General features: G+C 31.8%; 1 protein-coding gene across 1 annotated transcript in view; it reads left to right on the forward strand.

Annotated features, from left to right (window-relative positions):
* The first annotated feature begins 1,415 nt into the window (after nt 1–1,415).
* Nucleotides 1,416–18,140, forward strand: part of cry-dash (cryptochrome DASH) — a 29,685-nt gene continuing 12,960 nt past the window's right edge. The window contains exons 1-7 of the mRNA XM_061964899.2: nt 1,416–1,596; nt 4,736–4,908; nt 7,298–7,391; nt 7,477–7,607; nt 11,378–11,526; nt 11,587–11,675; nt 11,763–11,836. Of these exons, the coding sequence (XP_061820883.1) occupies nt 1,534–1,596; nt 4,736–4,908; nt 7,298–7,391; nt 7,477–7,607; nt 11,378–11,526; nt 11,587–11,675; nt 11,763–11,836 (773 nt within the window). The 5' untranslated portion in view covers nt 1,416–1,533. The remainder of the gene's footprint in view (nt 1,597–4,735; nt 4,909–7,297; nt 7,392–7,476; nt 7,608–11,377; nt 11,527–11,586; nt 11,676–11,762; nt 11,837–18,140) is intronic.

An 18,140-nucleotide genomic window follows, 5' to 3' on the forward strand; every position in this document is an offset into this window, starting at 1 on the left:
TCCTTTCATTTAATTAAAAAAACAATTTGCAAGGTTTTTTTTTTTTTAATAAAAAAAAAATGCAAGACAATTATTTACTTCAATTAAAAACTGATTTTCTAGTAAAAAAAACAATTTCATTAAAAAAAACCTAAATGTATTTAATTAAAAAACAATTGGCAAGTAAAATAGCAATTTTGCTTAATTAAAAAAACGATTTGCAAGTAAAATAATTTTCTTTCATTAAAAAAACATTTACTTCAATTAAAAAAAAAACAGTATTAGAAAATATTTAATTAAAAAAACAATTTGCAGGTTAAATTTTTTTTCTTTGAATTTAAAAAAAAATGCAAGTCAATTATTATTTACTTTAATTAAATAGAGATTTGCTAGTAAAAATAAACTATCAATAAAAAAACGATTCACAAGTAAAAAAAACAAAACCTAAATGTATTTAATTAAAAAACAATCGGCAAGTAAAGTAGCAATTTTGCTTAATTAAAAAAAACGATTTGCAAGTAAAAAAATTGTTTCATAAAAAAATATATATTTACTTTAATCAAAAAAACAGTATAAGAACATATTTAATTTAAAAAACAATTTGCAGGTTACATTTTTTTTCTTCAATTAAAAAAAATGCCAGTAAATTATTTACTTTAATTAAAAAAAGATTTGCTAGTAAAAATAAACTTTCAACAAAAAAAAACGATTTGCAAGTAAAAAAAACAACTAAATGTATTTAATTAAAAAACAGTTGGCAAGTAAAACAGCAATTTTGCTTCATTAAAAAACGATTTGCAAGTAAAACAATTTTCTTTCATAAAAAAAAAAAAAAAAATTTACTTTAATAAAAAAAACAGTATTATAAAATATTTATTTAAAAACCCAATTTGTCAATTTTTTTTTTCTTGAATTTAAAAAAATTGCAAGTAAATTATTATTTACTTTAATTAAAAAAAGGTTTGCTGGTAAAAATAAACTTTCAATAAAAAAAAATTTGCAACCAAAAAATACATTAAAAAACAATTGGCAAGTGTAAAAACATTTATTTCTTCAAGTTAAAACATTTGGCAGTAAAATAAAACAAACTTGCACTCCGAGCACCTGTAGTTCTCACTTTACGACGACAGGCGGAGCTGCTGAGTCCATTTGAGGCCGTCAGAGCTCGATTTAGAATCAGGATGAAGAAGAATCCTTTTTTTTTTGGTTGACCCCTACAGGACACATTTATAATGACATCCATCTACACTCAAAATAAAATAAATATAAACATTTCCTCAAATGTCATTTGGTAATAATAATAATTGTAATAATTATTTGTTTATTGAGCCACTCGAAACTCATAAATTAGGATTTTTTTTTAAAGTTATACAAAGAAAAAAACCCCGCCTCTTATGAAATGGCTGTTTGGTAAGGAGTTTGACCACGTGACGTGACTGCCTCAGCCTCTGAGCAAGGCACCGAGCAGAAGAAGAAGAAGAAGCTGCTGCTGCCTCTGACGGAGATGAAAAGGGTTGTTTTTGGACTCTGACACAAGAAAAGAAAAGAAAAATCATGTCGGCTTCGCGGACTATTATTTGTTTACTAAGGAACGACTTAAGACTGCACGACAACGAGGTAAGATCCGATTTCAGCCCCGGACTTAAACTGTCACTATTTGACCACACGGGGGTGTTTGAATGAGCATTTTGCAACGTTTTAGTGACATTTATCCAGACTGTTTCGTTGTTTTGTTTACATAATTGCCATTAAACTAGTTTAGCGCAGCTAGCTTTAGCTAATTTAGCAGTTGGTATTTCCGGCATGGTCTTTCAGAATAAAACTATTAACGCTGAGCTCGAAATGCGTTAGTTATGTTGAAGGTATAAACGACAAGTTTTATTACTGCTTTACGTATCTTTCGCCTCTTTGCGCTGTGTACATCATCACGAGCGAAATTCAACTTAATAACACTGGAACTTCCGGCGTTGTCTTTCACAACAAAACTATTTCGGGCCGTTCATTCGGGCTGGGGGCGGGACTTCCGGGGAGAGATAGGGAAGTGACGTTGTTGATAGGAAGTAAGAGTCGTTGTGTGGCTGTATTATTACAATATTAATTGCTTAGGCGCTACTAAAACAACACTTTTTTTATGTTAAGTTAAACCAGACATTTTTGTCACATTGTCTTGAATAATTTCGTAACTTTCAATTCGTTTACATTGTAGTGGGTTTTCATAATTCACTCACGGAACCTAAGTGTAGGTGTAGAGAGTTCCTGCCTGACGGTTTTTCAGAGGACACATTTCCGCTGTGTCTGGTTGTGGTAGAATAACTGTAAAATGTTGTTGTGAATGTCATTAAATCATTTATCTCCATTCTTTGACATTCCCGTCCTTAGACGTTACAATATCATCATCGTTGTCAGGTTCGTGTGGCGCTCGAATTCCAGCGAAACATAAACAGGAGCTTCCGGTATAGACTTTCACAATAAATTGTACATTTCCTGTGAAGGCAGTTAAAGTATAAACACTGACTGTTTGTGGTAAGTAAGCACTTAACATTGTTTATCTTGAATTGTTATTTTCACTTCTTGTTGTCCCTCAAAATGTATGTCATGTATGTCAACAAGTGTGCTGTTGTGAGCCGACAAGGGCTGCAACCATTAATCGATTTGTATTTGAATTTGAAATAATTCTCAATATATTTTAATATACAATCAAATATTCCATAATATATTGTGTAGTACAATAACATTCCATAATATTTTGTATAGTACAATAACATTCTATAATATATTGTATAATCCAATATAATATTCCATAATATATTGTATAGTACAATAAAATATTCCATAATATAATGTATAGTACAATAAAATACATTTTAATATATTTATAGTACAATAAAAAAATCCTTAATACAATAAAAAAAATACCCCTTAATATATTGTATAGTACAGTAAAATCTTGATTGTATTATATTGTATAGTACAAAAAAATATTCTGTAATATATTGTATAGTACAATAAGATATTCCCTAATATATCGTATAGTACAATAAAATATTCCTTAATGTATTGTTTAGTACAATGAAATATTCTGAAATGTGTTGTATAATACAATCAAATGTTCCGGAATATATTGTATAGTACAATAAAATATTTCGGAGTATATTGTATAGTACAATAAAATTATTCCTAATATATTGTACAGTACAATAAAATATTCCCTTATATAATGTATAGTACAATACAATCATATTTAATATATTGTGTATTACAATAAAATGTTCCCTTATATAATGTATAGTACAATACAATCATATTTAATATATTGTGTATTACAATAAAATATTCCCTAATTGTGTGTATACTACGACAATAAAATCATCTTTAATTTATTGTTTATTACAACAAAATATTAATTTATATAGTGTTTACTAGGACAATAACATCATCTTTAATATATTGTGTATAGCACAATAAAATAATCTTTAATATACTGTGTATTACAATACAATATTCCCTTATTTTGTGTATACTAGGACAATAAAATCATCTTTAATTTATTGTGTATAACAACAAAATATTCCTTTTATATAATGTTTACTAGGACAATAACATCATCTTTAATATATTGTGTATAGTACAATAAAATCACCTTTAATATATTGTGTATTACAATAAAATATTCCCATATATAATGTATAGTACAATAAAATCATCTTTAATATATTGTGTATTGCAATAAAATATTCCTACATATAGTGAATATTAGGACAATAAAATCATTAATATATTGTGTATTACAATAAGATATTACCTTATACAATGTATAGGACAATAATATATTGTGTATTACAACAAAATATTCCTTTATATAGTGAATATTAGGACAATACAATCATGAATATATTGTGTATAGCACAATAAAATCATGTTTAATATATTGTGTATTATTCCTTCATATAGTGAATATTAGGACAATAAAATCATTAATATATTGTGTATTACAATAAAATATTCCCTTATACAATGTATAGTACAATAAAATAATTTTGAATATATTGTGTATTATTCCTTCATATAGTGAATATTAGGACAATAAAATCATGAATATATTGTGTATAGTACAATAAAATCATATTTAATATATTGTGTATTATTCCTTCATATAGTGAATATTAGGACAATAAAATCATGAATATATTGTGTATAGTACAATAAAATCATATTTAATATATTGTGTATTATTCCTTCATATAGTGAATATTAGGACAATAAAATTATGAATATATTGTGTATAGTACAATAAAATAATTTTGAATATATTGTGTATTATTCCTTCATAAAGTGAATATTAGGACAATACAATCATGAATATATTGTGTATAGTACAATAAAATTATATTTAATATATTGTGTATTATTCCTTCATATAGTGAATATTAGGACAATAAAATCATGAATATATTGTGTATAGTACAATAAAATCATATTTAATATATTGTGTATTATTCCTTCATATAGTGAATATTAGGACAATAAAATCATGAATATATTGTGTATAGTACAATAAAATCATATTTAATATATTGTGTATTATTCCTTCATATAGTGAATATTAGGACAATAAAATCATGAATATATTGTGTATAGTACAATAAAATCATATTTAATATATTGTGTATTATTCCTTCATATAGTGAATATTAGGACAATAAAATCATGAGTATATTGTGTACAGTACAATAAAAATGAGATGTTGTGTTTGCAGCTGTTCCACTTTGCTGAGAAACACGCCGACCACATGGTGCCGCTGTACTGCTTTGACCCCAGACATTATGTGGGGACGCACAACTTCAAGCTGCCAAAGACCGGACCTTTCCGCCTGCGCTTCTTGTTGGAAAGTATCCAAGACCTGAGGAAGACCTTGGTCAACAAGGGAAGGTAATAAACACTTTATCTTCAACATCTTTTACTATTTCGTGTTTATTTTTCACTTTTGTTCAAGGATCGACCTGCATTTTGCATTTTTAAACTTCCACCCATACGTTTTTTATTAGGACCGATACGATACCTATTATTAGTAGTCAAGGAGGCTGATAACCGATATTAATTTACAATAAAAGTAATTTAAATATTAATATTATATGTCAGTGAACACCTGGACAAGTTGTTTTTTTAAACATTATTTTTTAAGAAAGGTGGCACCATAATGTTTGATGTTGTGTTTAAATTATCATCAAACACCTTTCTTACGTGTGTCTAAGAGGAGCATTAATATTTTATTTCAAAATAAAATGTCACTTCTCTACATCACAATAACTCATCTACTCCATTTTATAACACTTTATGGATTTAATGCATTTAAATATTGTCAGCATTGAAATAAAAACATTTATGGGATCCTTCACGTAGATTTTCGTTGAGACATTTTTGGATGTTACAGAAAGTATGAGAATGTGTGAGCTGCTGCCTGCTCTTCTTGACTTATATAACCATCTCATATTCAGGGATAATGTTCGAAACCGATTCTCCCGGTTGTTCGATAAGAAAAGAACCGATTCCATGGACTCAAATCCTTTTTTTGAGAACCGGTTCCCGTTATCGAGGCCACTATTGTAAAGAAAAAGAGTTGGTTCTTTATTTGAATCCCTGGGAACGAATCCCAAATGGGCAATGTTATGCCCATTTGAGTGTAGACACTTACTGACACCTTGTGGCGATATGAAAATACTACGCATCATTAGTTTGGGCACTTCCGTGTTGGCGACGTCAGTTAAGTTCATGAGACAATTGAGAAGTAGACAAGTTGTGTTAGCTCTTACAAGCCTTGGAAAAGATAAGTCTGTAAGTAAACTGTTTAACTTGTTTATGTAACTCAATATTAAGGTGGAAAGTGGTTAAATTTGCTAGTAATATGTTAATTGAAAAACGATTTTTGTGCAATGTTTCTATGGATGTTTTGAGGGCTCAAAATGGCTGCCAGTCGTGTATTTCCACCCTCGAAATAGTTTCAACACTCAGAAGTATTTGTTTGATGATAGTACTGTATATTTGTGTGAAGCTAATATTTACATATTGTGTGTTACATTTCAGTATGTTAGTTGAATCACATAGCTTATACATTTGTCATTGTGTGTATTTCAGTTTAAAAAAAAATAAAAATAACAGTCCAGTGCAAAACAAGAGTAAAGATAGGAAAAGACAAAACAAGATCAACAACAATAAAGAGCCTAAATGGATTAATCTGCTTTGGAACTTTATTAGATGTCTTGGATTGTTTGTTAGATTAGATTAGATTAGATTTATTGGTCCCCTTGGGGAAATTCATTGTCACTGCCGTACATTGAAACACTAGACATTACACATCACACAAAAAAAAAAAAAAAAAAAAATAGTTAGTATGTTCCAATAGCAGCAGAAGTGCACTTTTTGGAGAGCTGTATTATTTTCAGTTTTGTGCCCAATGGACTGATTTTATTTAACACTATATTATTATTTATACACCTATAGTGATCACAGAGACAGGTTGTTTTTGTGTTACTGTATATATTTATTTTTCTGAAAAATCCCGCATGATATACTTTGGGTAACAACAGTCAATATTTATTTATTTTATTTTTTAGGGGGGTAACAGTCAATATTTATTTATTTATTTTATTTTATTTTTTTCTTATAAAATAAAAGTGAGCTTTTGTTAAACCCAATATTGTGTTTTTTTCCATATACAACAACTTATCTGGATTCGATAAGAGAATCGATAAGGAATTGGTTCGATAATGGGCTCGAACTCGATAATTTCTTATCAAACATCATCCCTACTCATATTAGTCGAGATGTTTACACAAAGTTTGGAATATTTGTCAGAGATATTTTTTCTGTCGTCCCTGTCGCGTTATTTGATTGATCATGAAACTCGTGGCGCTCCTTTAATGAGCCCACGCTGCGAGTGTTGCGGACGGAGGATGATTTTAAAATAATTTGGCTCTCATTTCTCGTGCAGGACAAACTGCTGCTTATTACTATTCCCCTACTCTATTTCGATGTGTTTTAATACTAAATACTGGTATCCTAAATGTATATCATGTATCTGCTGATGTAGTTGTGATACCAAACAGGTCATCTCCAGTGGTGTTGTTCCAAAAAGAGTACATTAGTGCAGGTGTGACTGGATCATGTGCTCGTATGGAACTTTTGTTGTTGTCAACATGTCAACATTGCTGTTCCCATGGCGACAAGCTTCAGCCATAGGAATGGTTCCTATCCTTCTACCCAGGATGCAGCTTGCCTGGCATGCTGCTAACAAGTGTGTGTGTGTGTGTGTGTGAGACAGCAACCTGGTGGTGAGACGGGGCAAGCCAGAGGAAGTGGTGTCTGAGCTCATCCAGCAGCTGGGCTCGGTCAGCGCTGTGGTTTTCCAGCAGGAGGTTGTCCCTCTCTCCTAGTCCAGCGTTGAAAGTCCAACTTTTTGGACCCTTTGTGACGTCATGCGTCTTTTTTGGAGCGTGGCAGGTGACGTCCGAGGAGCTGGCGGTGGAGAAAGGCGTGAAGGAGGTGTGCGCCGGCATGAAGGTGAAAGTGCACACCTGCTGGGGGTCCACGCTCTACCACCTGGACGACCTTCCCTTCCAGCACATCACCAGGTGAGGCAGTGACAAGATGATGATGTCATCCTTCATAATAACCCTCTCACATGAAACATGAACACATATCAATAAAATAACACTCACATTCTTCTGAAGTTATCCTACAATACTTTGTTGGACTAGTCAAACATTCACTTGTGCTACATTTTTCTCTATTATAGTTATTGACATTTTATAGTTTTTATGTTAACGTTTTATAGTTTTGTTATACATTTTAGTTTTGTTTTTGTTAACGTTGTATAGTTATGTTATTAATGTTTTAGAGTTTTCTTAACGTTTTATAGTTTTTATGTTAACATTTTGTACTTTAATGTTATTAACATTTTATAGTTTTTATGATAACATTTTATAGTTTCTATGTTAACGTTTTAATAGTTATTTTATTAGAGTTTTTTATTAACGTTTTGTAGTTTTTATGTTGATATTTTATAGTTTTTATGTTAACGTTTTATAGTTTTCTTAACGATTTATAGTTTTTATATTAACATTTTAGTTTTTTTGTTAACATTTTATAGGTTTCTTAACAATTTATAGTTTTTATATTAACATTTTAGTTTTAATGTTAACATTTTATAGTTTTCTTACTGATTTATAGTTTTTATGTTAACATTTTATAGTTTTTATGTTAACATTTTGTAGTTTAATGTTATTAACATTTTATAGTTTTTAAGTTAACGTTTTAATAGTTATCTTATAGTTTTATAGTTTTTTTATTAACATTTTATAGTTTTTATGTTAACATTTTATAGTTTTTATGTTAACATTTTAGTTTTCTTAACGATTTATAGTTTTTTTGTTAACATTTTATAGTTTTTATGTTAACATTTTGTAGTTTAATGTTATTAACATTTTATAGTTTTTAAGTTAACGTATTAATAGTTATCTTATTATAGTTTTATAGTTTTTTTATTAACATTTTATAGTTTTTATGTTAACATTTTAGTTTTAATGTTAACATTTTATAGTTTTCTTAATGATTTATAGTTTTTATGTTAACATTTTATAGTTTTTATGTTAACATTTTGTAGTTTAATGTTATTAACATTTTATAGTTTTTAAGTTAACGTTTTAATAGTTATCTCATTATAGTTTTAAAGTTTTTTATTAACATTTTATAGTTTTTATGTTAACATTTTAGTTTTCTTAACGATTTATAGTTTTTATGTTAACATTTTATAGTTTTCTTAACGATTTATAGTTTTTATATTAACATTTTAGTTTTTATGTTAACATTTTATAGTTTTCTTAACAATTTATAGTTTTTATATTAACATTTTAGTTTTAATGTTAACATTTTATAGTTTTCTTAATGATTTATAGTTTTTGTTAACATTTTATAGTTTTTATGTTAACATTTTGTAGTTTAATGTTAACATTTTATAGTTTTTAAGTTAACGTTTTAATAGTTATCTTATTGTAGTTTTATAGTTTTTTTATTAACATTTTATAGTTTTTATGTTAACATTTTATAGTTTTCTTAACGATTTATAGTTTTTATATTAACATTTTAGTTTTCATGTTAACATTTTATAGGTTTGTTAACGATTTATAGTTTTAATGTTAACATTTTATAGTTTTTATGTTAACATTTTATAGTTTTTTTCAACGATTTATAGTTTTTATGTTAACATTTTGTAGTTTAATGTTAATATTTTATAGTTTTTATATTAACATTTTATAGTTTTTATAACATTTTATAGTTTTTATGTTAACGTTTTATAGTTTTGTTATTTATTTTAGTTTTGTTTTTATGTTAACGTTTTATAGTTATGTTATTAATGTTTTATAGTTTTCTTAACGTTTTATAGTTTTTATGGTAACATTGTGTAGTTTAATGTTATTAACATTTTATAGTTTTTATGTTAACATTTTATAGTTTCTATGTTAACGTTTTAATAGTTATCTTATTAGAGTTTTTTTTATTAACGTTTTGTAGTTTTTATGTTCACATTTTATAGTTTTTATGTTAACATTTTATAGTTTTCTTAACGATTTATAGTTTTTATATTAACTTTTTAGTTTTTATGTTAACATTTTATAGGTTTCTTAACAATTTATAGTTTTTATATTAACATTTTAGTTTTAATGTTAACATTTTATAGGTTTCTTAATGATTTATAGTTTTAATGTTAACATTTTATAGTTATGTTAACATTTTGTAGTTTAATGTTATTAACATTTTATAGTTTTTAAGTTAACATTTTATAGTTTCTATTTTAACTTTTTAATAGTTATCTTATTATAGTTGTAAAGTTGTTTTTTTTTACATTTTATAGTTTTATGTTAACATTTTATAGTTTTTATGTTAACATTTTAGTTTTCTTAACGATTTATAGTTTTTATGTTAACATTTTATAGTTTTCTTAACGATTTATAGTTTTTATATTAACATTTTAGTTTTAATGTTAACATTTTATAGGTCTTTTAACAATTTATAGTTTTAATGTTAACATTTTATAGTTGTTATGTTAACATTTTATAGTTTTATGTTAACATATAATAGTTTTTTCAATTATTTATAGTTTTTATGTTAACATTTTGTAGTTTAATGTTATTAACATTTAATAGTTTTTATGTTAACATTTTATATTTTTTATGTTAACATTTTATAGTTTTCATATCGTTTTATAGTATTTATGTTAACATTTTGTAGTTTAATGTCATTAACATTTTATCGTTTTTATGTCAACATTTTATAGTTTTTATGTTAACGTTTTATAGTTTTGTTGTTATAGTTGTATAGTGTTTATGTTATTAACGTTTTGTAGTTTAATGTTACCATTTTATCATTTTTATGTTACCATTTTATAGTTTTATGTTAACGTTTTATTGTTTTTATTTTAACATTTTATACTTTCTATGTTAACATTTCATAGTTTTGTTATTAATGTTTTATAGTTTTGTTTTTTACATTATTATAAAATTTTAAAGTTTTGTTATTAACATTTTATAGTTTTTATTTTATTAACGTTTTGTAGTATTATGTTATTAATGTTTTATAGTTTTATGTCACTAACATTTCATAGTTATGATGTTATTAACATTTTATAGTGTTTATATTTTTCAGCGTTATTTGATTATGTGCAACTTCTCACAGGTTATTCTTTTAGCCAATCACAAGCAGAGAGGAAGTTATTTGTAAAGTTAATATTTTAACAGGTTATTCGGAAAAAGTAACATATTTAAAAATCATAACGATGACACTAATTGTTATTTTTGTCCTTTTTTTTTTTCAAATAAAAAAATGTCAGCAATCATAATATTTTCCATGTATGAATACATTTTAACATTTATTTTTTTTCACTTAATAGCAATCATCTGCTATCACTTTTATAACAGATGTTTTATTTATATTTATATTGAGTACATATTTCAGATTTGCCAAAAATAATGGTACTAATCCCAAAAAATGATGGCATTAATCATGTATATTTGCAGATTAATCACACTTTTTGTTTAGATTTAAAAAATGTTTGTGTGACATTCTGATGATAAATTTGCATTTGTGTTCAAATATTGGGATCTTTTTCTATTTTCTATTAAATTATGTAAGCAAGTAATTTACTGTGATTAATCATGATTAATCCGAATTCAAAAGCGTGATTAATCTGATTAAAAAAAAAAAAAAGTCATTTGACGGTGCTCATTTTTGTATAGCTTTATCCAATTAGAGCTCCACAAAGTGTGTTGCAGTGCTCACCTGTGCCAGCAGGTGTCACTGCCGCTGCTCTCCAGCACCATGCTGACTCCCTGGCTTCTCTGTGCAGGCTTCCTGACGTCTACACTCAGTTCCGAAAGGAAGTGGAATCCAGAAGTCAGGTCAGGCCCGAGTTCCCGACCCCGGACCGCCTTAAGCCCCTCCCCCAGGGCCTGCAGGAGGGAGTCATTCCCAGCGTGGCGGACCTGCAGCAGACAGGTGGACGTTAGCCGCCACGTTTGTTTTTGCTGTCCTCTCATCCTTGATGTGCCGCCACAGAGCCTGCCAAGGACCCTCGCTCAGCCTTCCCGTGCGCAGGCGGGGAAAGTCAGGCTGTGCTCAGACTCCAACATTATTTCTGGGACACGGTGAGTGCAGCACCTTGTCACTCTCAATAAAGTACTATCTATCTATTTACACCGACACCTGTCGTTGACCTGAAGTCCTTCCCGTAGGATGCGGTGGCGTCCTACAAGGAGACACGCAACGGACTGATCGGCCTGGATTATTCCACCAAATTTGCACCCTGGTCAGTGTTTTGGTGTTGTTACATGTGCATAACATTGGAATACGTTGTGTTTTGTTGGCGTCACATGCACACAACATTGGAATGAGTTGTGTTTTGTTGTTGTTACATGTGCACAACATTGGAATGAGTTGTTTTGTTGTTGTTATATGTGCACAACATTGGAATGAGTTGTGTTTTGTTGTTGTTATATGTGCACAACATTGGAATGAGTTGTGTTTTGTTGTTGTTAGATGTGCACAACATTGGAATGAGTTGTGTTTTGTTGTTGTTACATGTACACAGCATTGGAATGAGTTGTTTTGGTGTTGTTACGTGTGCACAACATTGGAATACATTGTGTTTTGTTGGCGTCACATGCACACAACATTGGAATGAGTTGTGTTTTGTTGTTGTTACATGTGCACAACATTGGAATGAGTTGTGTTTTGTTGTTGTTATATGTGCACAACATTGGAATGAGTTGTGTTTTGTTGTTGTTATATGTGCAAAACATTGGAATGAGTTGTGCTTTGTTGTTGTTATATGTGCACAACATTGGAATGAGTTGTGTTTTGTTGGCGTCACATGCACACAACATTGGAATGAGTTGTGTTTTGTTGTTGTTACATGTGCACAACATTGGAATACGTTGTGTTTTGTTGGCGTCACATGCACACAACATTGGAATGAGTTGTGCTTTGTTGTTGTTATATGTGCACAACATTGGAATGAGTTGTGTTTTGTTGTTGTTATATGTGCACAACATTGGAATGAGTTGTGTTTTGTTGTTGTTACATGTGCACAACATTGGAATACGTTGTGTTTTGTTGGCGTCCTATGCACACAACATTGGAATGAGTTGTGCTTTGTTGTTGTTATATGTGCACAACATTGGAATGAGTTGTGTTTTGTTGTTGTTATATGTGCACAACATTGGAATGAGTTGTGTTTTGTTGGCGTCACATGCACACAACATTGGAATGAGTTGTGTTTTGTTGTTGTTATATGTGCAAAACATTGGAATGAGTTGTGCTTTGTTGTTGTTATATGTGCACAACATTGGAATGAGTTGTGTTTTGTTGGCGTCACATGCACACAACATTGCAATGAGTTGTGTTTTGTTGGCGTCAAATGCACACAACATTGCAATGAGTTGTGTTTTGTTGTTGTTATATGTGCACAACATTGGAATGAGTTGTGTTTTGTTGTTGTTCGATGTGCACAACATTGGAATGAGTTGTGTTTTGTTGTTGTTACATGTGCACAACATTGGAATTAGTTGTGTTTTGTTGGCGTCACATGTACACAACATTGAAATGAGTTGTTTTGGTGTTATTATATGTGCACAATATTGGAATATGTTGTTTTGTTGTTGTTACATGTGCACAACGTTGGAATGAGTTGTGTTTTGTTGGCGTCACATGCACACAACATTGCAATGAGTTGTGTTTTGTTGGCGTCAAATGCACACAACATTGCAATGAGTTGTGTTTTGTTGTTGTTATATGTGCACAACATTGGAATGAGTTGTGTTTTGTTGTTGTTCGATGTGCACAACATTGGAATGAGTTGTGTTTTGTTGTTGTTACATGTGCACAACATTGGAATTAGTTGTGTTTTGTTGGCGTCACATGTACACAACATTGAAATGAGTTGTTTTGGTGTTATTATATGTGCACAATATTGGAATATGTTGTTTTGTTGTTGTTACATGTGCACAACATTGGAATGAGTTGTGTTTTGTTGGCGTCACATGCACACAACATTGGAATGAGTTGTGTTTTGTTGTTGTTATATGCGCACAACATTGGAATGACTTGTGTTTTGTTGTTGTTACATGTACACAACATTAGAATTAGTTGTTTTGGTGTTGTTACATGTGCACAATATTGGAATATGTTGTTTAGTTGTTGTTACATGTGCACAACATTGGAATGAGTTGTGTTTTGTTGTTGTTACATGTGCACAACATTGGAATGAGTTGTGTTTTGTTGGCGTCACATGCACACAACATTGGAATGAGTTGTGTTTTGTTGGCATCACATGCACACAACATTGCAATGAGTTGTGTTTTGTTGTTGTTATATGTGCACAACATTGGAACGAGTTGTGTTTTGTTGTTGTTCGATGTGCACAACATTGGAATGAGTTGTGTTTAGTTGGCGTCACATGTACACAACATTGGAATTAGTTGTTTTGGTGTTGTTACATGTGCACAATATTGGAATATGTTGTTTTGTTGTTGTTACATGTGCACAACATTGGAATGAGTTGTGTTTTGTTGTTGTTACATGTAAACAACATTGGAATTAGTTGTTTTGGTGTTGTTACATGTGCACAATATTGGAATATGTTGGTTTGTTGTTTTTACATGTGCACAACATTGGAATGAGTTGTGTTTTGTTGTTGTTACATGTACACAACATTGGAATTAGTTGTTTTGGTGTTGTTACATGTGCACAATATTGGAATATGTTGGTTTGTTGTTGTTATATGTGCACAACATTGGAATGAGTTGTGTTTTGTTGGCGTCACATGTACACAACATTTGAGTGAGTTGTTTAGTTGGCGTCACATGTCCACAACATTTGAGTGAGTTGTTTTGTTGGCGTCCCATGTGCACATTTGAGTGAGTTGTTTTGTTGGTGTCACATGTGCAGAAGATTATAGTGAGTTGTTTTGTTGGCGTCACATGTGCAGAAGATTAGAGTGAGTTGTGATTAGTTGGCGTTACATGTCCACAACATTTGAGTGAGTTGTTTTGTTGGCGTCACTTGTCCACATTTGAGTGAGTTGTTTTGTTGGTGTCACATGTGCAGAAGATTAGAGTGAGTTGTTTTGTTGGCGTCACTTGTGCAGAAGATTAGAGTGAGTTGTGATTAGTTGGCGTCACATGTCCACAACATTTGAGTGAGTTGTTTTGTTGGCGTCACATGTGCAGAAGATTAGAGTGAGTTATTTTGTTGGCATCACATGTCCACATTTGAGTGAGTTGTTTTGTTGGTGTCACATGTGCAGAAGATTCGAGTGAGTTGTGATTAGTTGGCGTCACATGTCCACAACATTTGAGTGAGTTGTTTTGTTGGCGTCACATGTGCAGAAGATTAGAGTGAGTTATTTTGTTGGCATCACATGTCCACATTTGAGTGAGTTGTTTTGTTGGTGTCACATGTGCAAAAGATTCGAGTGAGTTGTGATTAGTTGGCGTCACATGTCCACAACATTTGAGTGAGTTGTTTTGTTGGCGTCACATGTGCAGAAGATTCGAGTGAGTTGTGATTAGTTGGCGTCACATGTCCACAACATTTGAGTGAGTTGTTTTGTTGGAGTCACATGTGCAGAAGATTAGAGTGAGTTATTTTGTTGGCATCACATGTCCACATTTGAGTGAGTTGTTTTGTTGGTGTCACATGTGCAGAAGATTAGAGTGAGTTATTTTGTTGGCATCACATGTCCACATTTGAGTGAGTTGTTTTGTTGGTGTCACGTGTGCAGAAGATTAGAGTGAGTTGTTTTGTTGGCGTCACATGTGCACAACATTTGAGTGAGTTGTTTTGTTGGCGTCACATGTCCACAACATTTGAGTGAGTTGTTTTGTTGGAGTCACATGTGCAGAAGATTAGAGTGAGTTATTTTGTTGGAGTCACATGTGCAGAAGATTAGAGTGAGTTATTTTGTTGGCATCACATGTCCACATTTGAGTGAGTTGTTTTGTTGGCGTCACGTGTGCAGAAGACTAGAGTGAGTTGTTTTGTTGGCGTCCCATGTCCACATTTGAGTGAGTTGTTTTGTTGGTGTCACATGTGCAGAAGATTCGAGTGAGTTGTGATTAGTTGGCGTCACATGTGCACAACATTTGAGTGAGTTGTTTTGTTGGCGTCACATGTCCACAACATTTGAGTGAGTTGTTTTGTTGGCGTCACATGTCCACAACATTTGAGTGAGTTGTTTTGTTGGCGTCACATGTCCACAACATTTGAGTGAGTTGTTTTGTTGGCGTCACTTGTGCAGAAGACTAGAGTGAGTTGTTTTGTTGGCGTCACATGTCCACATTTGAGTGAGTTGTTTTGTTGGTGTCACATGTGCAGAAGATTCGAGTGAGTTGTGATTAGTTGGCGTCACATGTCCACAACATTTGAGTGAGTTGTTTTGTTGGCGTCACATGTCCACAACATTTGAGTGAGTTGTTTTGTTGGCATCACATGTCCACAACATTTGAGTGAGTTGTTTTGTTGGAGTCACATGTGCAGAAGATTAGAGTGAGTTATTTTGTTGGCATCACATGTCCACATTTGAGTGAGTTGTTTTGTTGGTGTCACGTGTGCAGAAGATTAGAGTGAGTTGTTTTGTTGGCGTCACATGTGCACAACATTTGAGTGAGTTGTTTTGTTGGCGTCACATGTCCACAACATTTGAGTGAGTTGTTTTGTTGGAGTCACATGTGCAGAAGATTAGAGTGAGTTATTTTGTTGGAGTCACATGTGCAGAAGATTAGAGTGAGTTATTTTGTTGGCATCACATGTCCACATTTGAGTGAGTTGTTTTGTTGGCGTCACTTGTCCACATTTGAGTGAGTTGTTTTGTTGGTGTCACATGTGCAGAAGATTAGAGTGAGTTGTTTTGTTGACATCACATGTCCACATTTGAGTGAGTTGTTTTGTTGGTGTCACATGTGCAGAAGATTAGAGTGAGTTGTTTTGTTGGCGTCACATGTCCACAACATTTGAGTGAGTTGTTTTGTTGAAGTCACATGTGCAGAAGATTAGAGTGAGTTATTTTGTTGGCATCACATGTCCACATTTGAGTGAGTTGTTTTGTTGGTGTCACATGTGCAGAAGATTAGAGTGAGTTGTTTTGTTGGCGTCAAATGTGCACAACATTTGAGTGAGTTGTTTTGTTGGCGTCACATGTGCACAACATTTGAGTGAGTTGTTTTGTTGGCGTCACTTGTCCACATTTGAGTGAGTTGTTTTGTTGGTGTCACATGTGCAGAAGATTAGAGTGAGTTGTTTTGTTGGCGTCACATGTCCACAACATTTGAGTGAGTTGTTTTGTTGGCGTCACATGTGCAGAAGATTCGAGTGAGTTGTGATTAGTTGGCGTCACATGTGCACAACATTTGAGTGAGTTGTTTTGTTGGCGTCACATGTCCACAACATTTGAGTGAGTTGTTTTGTTGGCGTCACATGTCCACAACATTTGAGTGAGTTGTTTTGTTGGCGTCACATGTCCACAACATTTGAGTGAGTTGTTTTGTTGGCGTCACATGTCCACAACATTTGAGTGAGTTGTTTTGTTGGCGTCACATGTCCACAACATTTGAGTGAGTTGTTTTGTTGGCGTCACATGTCCACAACATTTGAGTGTGTTGTTTAGTTGGAGTCACATGTCCACAACATTTGAGTGAGTTGTTTTGTTGGCGTCACATGTCCACAACATTTGAGTGAGTTGTTTTGTTGGCGTCACATGTCCACATTTGAGTGAGTCGTGATTAGTTGGCGTCACATGTCCACAACATTTGAGTGAGTTGTGTTTAGTTGGTGTCACATGTCCACAACATTTGAGTGAGTTGTTTTGTTGGCGTCACTTGTCCACACCATTTGAGTGAGTTGTGTTGTTGGCGTCACATGTGCACAACATTTGAGTGAGTTGTTTTGTTGGTGTCACTTGTCTACATTTGAGTGAGTTGTTTTGTTGGTGTCACATGTGCAGAAGATTAAAGTGAGTTGTTTTGTTGGCGTCACATGTGCAGAGGATTAAAGTGAGTTGTTTTGTTGGCGTCACATGTGCAGAGGATTAGAGTGAGTTGTGATTAGTTGGTGTTACATGTCCACAACATTTGAGTGAGTTGTTTTGTTGGCGTCACTTGTCCACATTTGAGTGAGTTGTTTTGTTGGTGTCACATGTGTAGAAGATTAAAGTGAGTTGTTTTCTTGGCGTCACATGTGCAGAAGATTAAAGTGAGTTGTTTTGTTGGCGTCACATGTGCAGAAGATTAGAGTGAGTTGTGATTAGTTGGTGTTACATGTCCACAACATTTGAGTGAGTTGTTTTGTTGGCGTCACTTATGCAGAAGATTAAAGTGAGTTGTTTTGTTGGCGTCACATGTGCAGAAGATTAGAGTGAGTTGTGATTAGTTGGTGTTACATGTCCACAACATTTGAGTGAGTTGTTTTGTTGGCATCACATGTCCACAACATTTGAGTGAGTTGTTTTGTTGGAGTCACATGTGCAGAAGATTAGAGTGAGTTATTTTGTTGGCATCACATGTCCACATTTGAGTGAGTTGTTTTGTTGGTGTCACGTGTGCAGAAGATTAGAGTGA

This window comes from Nerophis lumbriciformis, linkage group LG07, assembly GCF_033978685.3.
Source record: "Nerophis lumbriciformis linkage group LG07, RoL_Nlum_v2.1, whole genome shotgun sequence".
NCBI classification, from domain to species: Eukaryota; Metazoa; Chordata; class Actinopteri; order Syngnathiformes; family Syngnathidae; genus Nerophis; species Nerophis lumbriciformis.